Genomic DNA, 10,399 nt, shown 5'->3' on the forward strand with positions numbered 1-10,399 from the left:
TCACCACTTTTTTTTTTTTTTTTTTTCCAGTTGGCATACTTTCCTCTGTGTTAATAAATGATAATGGAAGCAGTTTCGTCTGAGTTTTGTCATTCTTCATGCAAAATGTTAATGCTGTCGTCGACCTGAGGGGTGAGAGTAAAGCCATGTAGGTCATTCTACACACGTTCACAGTTTACTGCAACAGACTGTTTTGATAGTAGAACCATGTTCACCGAACAAGCCTGTGGTTCAGAAGTGTTTATGTTTCCCAGGCCGTCATTTATCTGTGTGATTACGCAGAAATTAAGAAATGATAATTAGTACAACACGAATGTTATATATACTTTGTTGTTAGATCCCACACACTGGACTTATACATCTGCACAGCTGTCACTGTAAACTGCAATGCTGCCTGGACAGGGAGAAGAAAAAGGAAGTCTTTGAATAAAATATAAACGTTTTGTTAACCACTACTGTTTAAATCAGTCTTTTAATTCTGCTTAATCCTGGCTTTTTAAAATGGATCTTTCTGGTAATGTATGGCCTTTACACATATGACTCTGGTTTCAGTATCACCTCAGTCAATTGCTTTGATGCTTAAGGTTAACTAGACTTTCATTCATTGTTATATATCCTGAACCAGCTTACACAACTTACTGATGAAACATATTTATTCTGCAGAAATCTGGCTCCGTAGTGCTTGGTTGAAAACAACAGAAAATAAAAGGACAGAGCATCTTCTATAAAATAATACAATTCAATCCTTAATCTGTGAATTGAAAAACACTGAAGAAGGAAAAGTACATTCATATATATACATATATATATATATATATATATATATATATATATATATATATATATATATATATATATACTGTATATATATATATATATATATATATATATATATATATATATATATGTTTATAATGTTCAGGGCCCTTAAAACATTTACTAAGTTTCATGATTTTATTTAAAAAATGGAGGATCATCATCTGGGCAATTTTGCATTCATGCAGTGCCTTTTTTTTTTTTTTTTTTAAAGAAATAGTATTGCATCTTGAAAAAAATATGCTTAATTGATCTCTTGCTGTGGGTTACATGAGAAGATAGATATCTCAATGCCGTCACAATGCTGCACGAAGCCTGTCCAAACTCAAAGTTTTCCCCAAATGCACCCTACAAAGGCGCCCTGCTTTTGGAGGGTGCACCGCCACTATCCATCGTGGTCTCACATATCCCAAGATTCGTTGCTCGAGAAGAAGAGAAGACATAAATAAATAACCTCAAGTGGCGCGGATCTCGCATTTAAATGTAAGTTTTGCGTTTATACTCGTTTTTTTACTCATTTGAACATCCAACGCCAGATATGTTAAACTTCAAGGGACCTTAAAATCTCAAAGTATCAGTTTGAATACGTTGGTAATGCTCAGCTTGATGCCTTTGGAAGTAAAGCCTTAAAAGCCTTCACTTTCAAACGTTAGACGTTCAGAGGTTGACTTATATCTTATATCTTATTGTGACTGTGGAGATGTTATAGACTATTTTTACTTCACGTTTATGATTATCCTCGTGATGATCATATTACATTTTTGCTGTATTAGAACCCATTTGTCTGTTGACGTTACACAAAACGTCTTTTAAGTTTCATCGTGTTTTAGGGCGCAAACAGAGAGCTTCATCACTGAAACAAATGGGGACCATTTAAAGAAGAAGTACAAAGTAGCTGCAGGTTTGAATGATGACGTGGAAACTAAATTGTATTTGTTTTACCCGTGCAAGTCAACACATAAATTGCTGACGAGATTGATTGCCACTGCCTTAGGATTGCTAATATCCAGGGACAGGAGAGGGTCAGCGGGAGGCCCAGCGCTGCTACTGGGTCCTGGTTTGTCCTCATGGTTTGTCCTCATAACTGTCTCCATCCCTGAGGACACACCAGGGCCAGGTAACCAGGAGGAGGAGGAGGAGGAGGAGGAGGAGGATGAAGACGATGAGGGGGAGGAGGAGAGCCGGACAGGACCGAGGAGGAAGAGGAGGAGGGAGGATGAAGGAGGACGTGAGGCTGCAGAGAGGATGGAGAGGCTCTCCTCTGCTCCAGAGGACAATCCTAACTTTATTTCTGTTGTTATTTACTTAATTTATGAGTTCTTTTTAAATCATTTGTTCATAAGACAGGGTGAGTTACAACAATGACAAACCCTGGTTCACAGCCAAACTCAGACAGCTAAGGCTTGCAAAGGAAGAGGCCTTCAGGAGTGGGGACAAAGACAGATTCAAAGAGGCGAAGTACAAGTTTAGCAAGGCTGTGAAAGAGGCTAAACGACAGTACTCTGAGAAGCTCCAACACCAGTTCTCAGCTAACGACTCTGCGTCTGTCTGGAAAGGGCTCAGGCAGATCACCAACTACAAGCCTAAAGCCCCCCACTCCATTAACGACCGACGCCTAGCCAACGACCTGAACGAGTTCTACTGCCGCTTTGAAAGACAAAGGGACAGTCCTGAAACCATCCCCCACGACACCTCCCAACAGCTCCAGCTCCAACTCCAGTCACCTCCACCAATGCCCACCTTAATGGGCCCCCCCTCCTCAGTGACGACTCTTTCCATCCATGAGAGGGACGTCAACAAACTCTTCAAGAGACAGAACCCCCGGAAAGCTGCTGGACCGGTTTCGGTCTCCCCATCCTCCCTGAAGCACTGTGCTGACCAGCTGTCCCCAGTGTTCACAGACATTTTTAACACCTCACTGGAGACCTGTCACGTGCCAGCCTGCTTCAAGACCTCAACCATCATCCCTGTCCCCAAGAAGCCAAGGACCACCGGACTTAATGACTTCAGACCCGTCGCCCTGACCTCTGTGGTCATGAAGTCCTTCGAGCGCCTTGTGCTCTCTCACCTCAAGGACATCACCGACCCTCTCCTGGACCCCCTGCAGTTTGCCTACAGAGCCAACAGGTCTGTAGACGACGCTGTCAACCTGGCCCTCCACTATATCCTCCAGCACCTGGACTCTACAGGAACCTACGCCAGGATCCTGTTTGTGGATTTCAGCTCTGCTTTCAACACCATCATCCCAGCTCTGCTACAGGAGAAGCTCTCCCAGCTGAACGTGCCTGACTCCACCTGCAGGTGGATTACTGACTTCCTGCCTGACAGGAAGCAGTGTGTAAAGCTGGGAAAACACATCTCCGATGCACAGACTATCAGTACCGGATCCCCCCAGGGCTGTGTTCTTTCTCCTCTGCTCTTCTCCCTGTACACCAACAGCTGCACCTCCAGTCACCAGTCCGTCAAGCTCCTGAAGTTTGCGGACGACACCACCCTCATCGGACTCATCTCTGATGGTGACGAGTCCGCCTACAGGTGGGAGGTTGACCACCTGGTGACCTGGTGTAACCAGAACAGCCTAGAGCTCAATGCTCTAAAGACAGTGGAGATGGTTGTGGACTACAGGAAGAACTCAGCCTCACCTGCCCCCATCACCCTCTGTGACTCCACTATTGACACTGTGGAGTCTTTCCGCTTCCTGGGAACAATCATCTCCCAGGACCTCAAGTGGGAGCTGAACATTAGCTCCCTCATCAAGAAAGCACAGCAGAGGATGTACTTCCTGCGGCAGCTGCAGAAATTCAGTCTGCCGAAGACAATGATGGTGCACTTCTACACACCCATCATTGAGTCCATCCTCACCTCCTCCATCACCATCTGGTACGCTGCTGCCACCGCCAAGGACAAGGGCAGGCTGCAGCGTGTCATTCGGTCACCAGAGAAGGTGATTGGCTGCAACCTCCCGTCTCTTCAGGACCTGTACACCTCCAGGACCCTGAGGCGTGCAGGAAAGATTGTTGCTGATCCCTCCCATCCCGGTCACAAACTCTTTGAGACACTCCCCTCTGGCAGGAGGCTGCGGTCCATCAGGACCAAAACCTCACGCCACAAGAACAGTTTCTTCCCGTCTGCTGTCAGCCTTATCAACAAGGCCTGAATCCCCCCTGACACTCCTCACACTCCACCTCTACCACTGACTCTACTGTCACACTGACAGCACCATAACTTTATGCGTTACATTAACGCTCACGCTATATTTTCTACTTTTATAAAATAGTTTATATTGTTAATTTGTTATATTTTCTATTCTTTAAATAGTTTATATTGTTAATTTGTTATATTTTCACTAAATAGTTATTTGATGCATGCACCAATATCACCACAACAAATTCCTCGTATGTGTAACATCGTACTTGGCAATAAAGCTTTTTCTGATTCTGATTCTGATTCTGATTCTGATAATTGTTCATTTTATATAATTCATGAAATAAAATACAGTGCTCTTGTCACACGTTGTCTATTCCATTCAGTATTTACAACTTACGCACAATCTATAACAGCAAACGGCATCAAGTGCTACTTTTCAGGGACAACAAGGGATTGAATGTTTTCTTTTATTTTCAAGGTCTTAACATTTACAACTATTTACAACATGACAGCATAAATAACTATTTACAGATTATAATTCACTATTAGCAAAAACAATTAGCATTGAAAACAATATTAAAACAGTTACAGGAGTTGCAGGAGTCCCTGCAGTGCTGCTGGGCTGGATGGTGTCAGCGGGACATCATCTGGGTCAGTACTCAGGGTGTTTGGGGGTCCAGTCTCCACCACATCATTGGTCATGACTCTAGAGTCATGTCCTTGTGTTATGTTCTGATTATGTTTTTTTTTTTTTTTTTTTTGTCTTATATTCTCCTGTCTTGGTATCATGTCTTTGTATCATGTCTTGTTGTGTCCTATGTTTTGTTTTTCCATGTCTTGTGTCTTATGTTTTGATTTTCCATGCCCTTATGTGTCCTGTAAGTTTCTCCTATGTTCTCCCCTCTGGCTCCCTCTGTTGTTTTGTTCCCTTCATGTTTTCTCATGTGCTCCTCCCCCTCGGTACCTCACCTGGCCTCCTCCCTCCTCTCTCTCCTCACCTGTTCCTCATCGTGTCATTAGTGTCTGTGTATTTAGTCTGTGTGTTTCCTTCACTCCTTGTCCGGTCGTTGTTTGTCTTGGGTTGTCCTTCCGCCTATTCATGTTCCTATTCATGCTCCTGTTCCCTGTTTGGTATGTTTTGGATCTTTTTGCATTTTTTTTTTCTTTTTTCCCATGTTTGATTTGAACTTTGTATTTTTGCTTTACTACTTTGTCTCGTCCTTGGTTGTGTCGTATAAACGACTTCTCTTTTCTTCGTTGGTCCAAAAAGTTTCAAAATCAAAAAGTCACCAGGAGTCTTCAAGGCCGAGTGTAATAGGAATTATTTGCCGGCAAAAAAAAGAACGGGATCAGACACAGACAAAATCCATGAAAAACCAAACTGACCCGAGGCTCAAAGCCCCGGACATCCTCTTTTTTAAATGCAAAAAAAAGTGGGTGTGTCCGTTCGGACAACAGGGTTTCAACCAATCACTATTCTGCTTAATTTCTGCTGACACTGTTATTTCTTTATGGAAAAACACCATATTTCTTATGGAAAATCCCCGTACCTCTAGTGGAAAAACCCAGTATTACCTTATGCGCTTGCGCGAAGATTGGTGTACGTGCAGAACTGCATGTCGACCAGTTGCTCTTGCTTCTTGATGCATCCCATTATATCTCATCACTCTTTGCACTGCATTTTTAAACTTAATGAAAGTGTCACATATTTGGTTATATGATGTTATTCTTAGATTTGTGGTTACATTTTCACACTTAACATTATCTGACTATAGCAGCTTTAATCAGCAGATGCACTTTTCAGTCAGCTGGTGCCCAGCAGTATGTTTCAGCAACCCTTTTACACTTGTTACCCTTTGTTTCTTATTTTTATCATTATAACACTATCAGTTACCATAGGTCACTATTTACTTACTATGATTATTTTACACTACATTTGCTACTTTGTCTTTCATCCCCGTTTGTCTGCTTTTGGTTTTTGTAATCAGCCTTTAAATAAAAGCTCGCCTTTTTGTTCTCCTGATCTTGCCTCCTGTGTAACTGCGTCTGGGTCCACCTCCCCTTCCATAGTCTTCCCTTTTTAAACCCTAACCTGACATCATCCATCAACTGGGTCTGCAGTTCTGACTCGGCCGACGGCTGCCACGTCACTGAGAATGTTTTAAGAAATTAAGAATTATGATTTCACAACATACTACTTCTACTAATAAATCATTACAACAAACAAAACTATCTACCAGACTTTAAATAGGAATAATGCCTTTAAAATAATCAGCAGTTTATATGTTAGCATTAACATAATGTATTGCTATGTTGGTGACCCCAAACTGTTAGCTAGCTAATAATGATAATATTACTGTGGGTTCAATAACAATATCTCTCAGCCCGAGATAAACCAGAGGCGCTTCTCCTCTTCCTCCACAAGCAGGAGGATTAAAAAGGAAATCAGGAATTCCTGCAGGTCAAACAGATCTGACAGTCAAACTTTACTCTTCTTGTCACTTTCACTGACCTGGGCTGCATTAATAGTGACATACGGGTAGGGGCGGGAACATCTGGTGACACACCAGGAAATGCTCCTGCAGGGCGCACCGAATTACACTCTTTCGGGGAAACTGCAAAGGGCGGGTCTTTGAAAGTGTGCAGACCCTGAATTAAGCTAATATCCACCTGCTCATCCCTCTGTAACTCAGTACATATTGATGTTTAAAGGAACATTATGTAGAAATTGGCATTTTGTGCAATTTAACACCCCCTCTTAAAGCCTGATCTACATAAATGTAGGTGGGGGCTACAAACAAAACATCATAACACCGTTATGTCTTAAAAACCTGCATCTTGAAGTAACCATGTTCGTAACGCTGTGATCCTCCCCTCCCGCTGACGTCAGAGCAGAAACAAGAGATGGATGTCGGAGTGGCTGAGAGGGAGAGACACCATTCACTATTTTACAAGACGCTGTACCATCAAAATAACATTGAAGCTATCATTAAGTTAAAAAAAAAAAAAAAAGACATCATATTGCTAGTTGTCTGGCAGCCTTACAACGAGGTAAAGATTGAGGAAGTGTGTGCTCAGTGCCAAGACATCTGGCACAACCTCCCCGTAAAACCACAATTTGATGTTTTGACAATGTGGTTTTGTAGCGATAAGAAGATATCAGTATTGATATCTCTAAACGTTGAGCTTGAATGACTCGAGGCAATGTTTGCAACTCTGCTGCTGGCAAGTTCAATATGGGAGGCGCCGCCTGACCGAAGCAGTCAAACCACATGCATTTTTTTTTGTTTAATGACGGGTTACAGGAAATTAATTGATTTCCTCCTTCCCCTAATAGCCTGTAGAACCAGTTTAGAAGGATTAGACACCAGCGGTCAACGACCAGTAATAGCAAGACAAACGAGTGCCAAACCATGTAGTGCAGCAGCTCCACACAGCTACAGAGCGACATCCAGAGATTCACTGCTGACTACAGACACACCAACACAGAGGCAACATGAGAGCTGTCGCAGCCTTTCTGCTGGTGTTGTGTTACCTGGCTGTCACTCATGGTAGGTCACAAGATTTATTTATTCATTTATTTTTAAATGACAAATTAATTGTTAAGCAAATTTATGGTTAAAATCGAAATTGATGATTTTCCTAACAATGGACATCAATAATGATATTTGTCTTCACAACAGCCTGGCGCTGCAATGAGGGTCCGCGGCTGTCCAGTGCTCGGCAGATCGATGCTGGACAGGGGAAAGTGGTCGCGACAAACTCATATGGCTATGTGTACTTCCTGATTGGATCGTCCTGGTACAGAATGAGCTCAATTAGATTCGATCACGCCTCAATTGGACCTGCAGGGCTTTGGGCAACAAGTACCAGCGGGAACAGGGTCTACAAATACATAGCTGGCAACTTTGTTGTCTCCAGTGGTAACTATGATTATTATTATTATTATTATTATTATTATTATTATTATTATTATTATTATTATTATTATTATTATTATTATTATTATTATTATTATTGCCATAACTTACTACATAGAGAGTGACAGATTGAGTTACTGCATGCTGATTAAATACTTCTGTGTGCTTGTCTTCAGGTTTGTCTATGCGGCAGGTGGATGCTGGAGGTAATGGTCAGGTTGTGGGAGTGAGCAGCTCCTCCGCTGCCTACTGTCTGAGAAGTGACTTGGCCTCGAGCTACAAGGGATCTGGCTCCCTGAGCTGGAGCAACCTGTCGAGGGTCTTGAAGTACATCAGCTGCGGAAAGTACGGATGCTGGGGAACCGACACAAGCCATCAGATCTACTTCTCACAGGTTTGAAACCGCAGCACAAGTGACATACTGTGTCTTTTTACTGTCAGAGGCGTCGCTATTAAGAAATATGTAATAAGCCCCTTTACTCATTCATCATGATCTCCCAATCATGTATGCTTTTATTCTATGACAGACCTTGTCGCCAACCACCTGTGGCAACAGTCGCTGGTCACAGATTTCTGGGTCTGCAGCCATGGTTGAAGTGGGGACAGACGGAAGCGTCTTCGTGGTGAATAGTTCAGGGCAGCTCTTCCAGAGGTAATGCAGCAACATTTGAATAATTAATACAGGGTACAATCCGAATTCTCATCCACATTCTAGTACGTATGATACCTACTGCAAGATCAAGAACAACAGTACACATTTAAAACCCCAAATACTGAACTTTAATACCATGAACAATGTCTGTCTCTGTGCAGTTCTAAAATGCATTATCAGTCTATGATCCTGTGATATGAGGCAAAACATTAGGCGAGGCTTCCAGTTGCATTTAATTGATACATATTTTCATTCATATAAGCACTGAACATATGAAAAAATTGGAACATAAACAGAATTTTCTGTCAAAGACAAAAAGCCATCTTGCACAATGTGTCTGCAGATAGAACGATGATTAGAATGACGGTGTGATGTATTTCACTGGCTTCTGTCTCGACAGATCGGGCATCAGCAGTCGCAGCCCTCAGGGTACAACTTGGACAACAGTCTCAATGCGCATGCCAGTCCGCCATGTTTCCTACGACCTGGGCAACCTCTGGGTTGTGACCACCTCTGGCTTGCTCATGAAGTGCACACACTAATGTGGAATGCACGCTCACAGTCCGCAGTGTCCGCCAATCTCTGTTTGTCACGGAGGATTATTTGTTTGTCGGGAATGAGGACCTCTAAAAAAAGTGGTTTTTTTTTGACTGTCTCCTCTTTAACACTCTGTCTTTTCTTTAGAATATCCAGTTAACAGTTAACAAAGAATGAACGATTTCTTTTTTTAATGTAAAAGTTGTGGTGTAGCTATTCATCTCTTTTCATTCTATCAGGCAACTACTTATTTTGAAAACAGGGAAAATTAATGCTGCAAGAAGCCATTTATTCATTTACAGCAGAGAAGGGAAGAAAATACTTTAAATCACAGCAGGCAAATTACATTTACAGGGTTACAGGGTAAATGTATTATTCATTTTTAAAAACAAACCTGTGTGATTTGTGTTAATAAACAATGGTGTTGTGAAACTAAGAGGTGAAAAATAAAGTAAAGGAAATGTTTTGCAGATCATTCTAACCATGACCAAAGTTTAATATCATGGTGTGTATCTGCAGCATTGCTTTGTGGTTTTTGGAGTATTTGTTTGATAAAAGGGAAGAGCATCTTCATAATGAAAAAAAAAAACAACCTACGGAGCGATTAAATCATTTACCAGTGAGTTGTAAAACACTGCCAAAGACAGATCATGTGTCATTGGGGGACTTTTTTTTTTTTAACTGAAGCAACAGGTTCATATTTCTTAGTGGGATTACTGAGCTGTCTTTGAGACACAGGTGCCAACTTAAAAACACTGTAAGAGATGTTTTTGGGTGTTAAAACAGGAAATAGCAGAACCAAGTGAGCACGAACATCACAGGTGACTGAGAGAAGCAGCTGAGGCCATCTTAAATAAAAAAAAAAAAAATAATAATAAAAAAAAAAACTTGCTCTGGTGGAAGACTTTGTCCTGTGCCGTCGTATCTTAGCCTTTCTTATTTTCCTCTTTGAGACCCGCGACAAGTGACGCGCTGGAAAGCCAACATCTAAATGGCGATTAAACGCATCCTCTACCTGACGCATTTGAACAGTAGCAACAGCGATCGCACACCTCTTGCCAAACCCTGCAGGAAACACACGACGCGGCTAATGAGGAAACAGCTGCAACAAGAAAGTGAGCGCGGTGAATGAAGAAGGGCCGTGCCTCACAACCTGAAGGTAACTTCTGCTGCTGGATAACCAGTTTGCCAGCTCACTTCCCACAATGTCAGCTAGATGTCTAAAAAGTCTTACCCGGTATTGCGCTAAATGCTAACCGCTGTCTGTATTAACCAGCAAATTAATGTCTTAGATGAGAAGAGATGGTAACTATCACACTTAATGAGA

At 42.0% G+C, this 10,399-nt stretch overlaps 1 protein-coding gene across 1 annotated transcript; it reads left to right on the top strand.

Annotated features, from left to right (window-relative positions):
* The first annotated feature begins 5,032 nt into the window (after nt 1-5,032).
* LOC119032594 (fish-egg lectin-like) lies at nt 5,033-9,909 on the top strand. Its single transcript, XM_037121980.1, has 6 exons — nt 5,033-5,094; nt 7,301-7,514; nt 7,647-7,886; nt 8,060-8,277; nt 8,411-8,535; nt 8,936-9,909. The coding sequence occupies exons 2-6, from the start codon at nt 7,460-7,462 to the stop codon at nt 9,075-9,077; spliced, it is 780 nt and encodes a 259-aa protein (XP_036977875.1). The 5' UTR covers nt 5,033-5,094; nt 7,301-7,459; the 3' UTR covers nt 9,078-9,909.
* Nucleotides 9,910-10,399: the final 490 nt, after the last annotated feature.

This window comes from Acanthopagrus latus, chromosome 14, assembly GCF_904848185.1.
Source record: "Acanthopagrus latus isolate v.2019 chromosome 14, fAcaLat1.1, whole genome shotgun sequence".
Taxonomy (NCBI): domain Eukaryota; kingdom Metazoa; phylum Chordata; class Actinopteri; order Spariformes; family Sparidae; genus Acanthopagrus; species Acanthopagrus latus.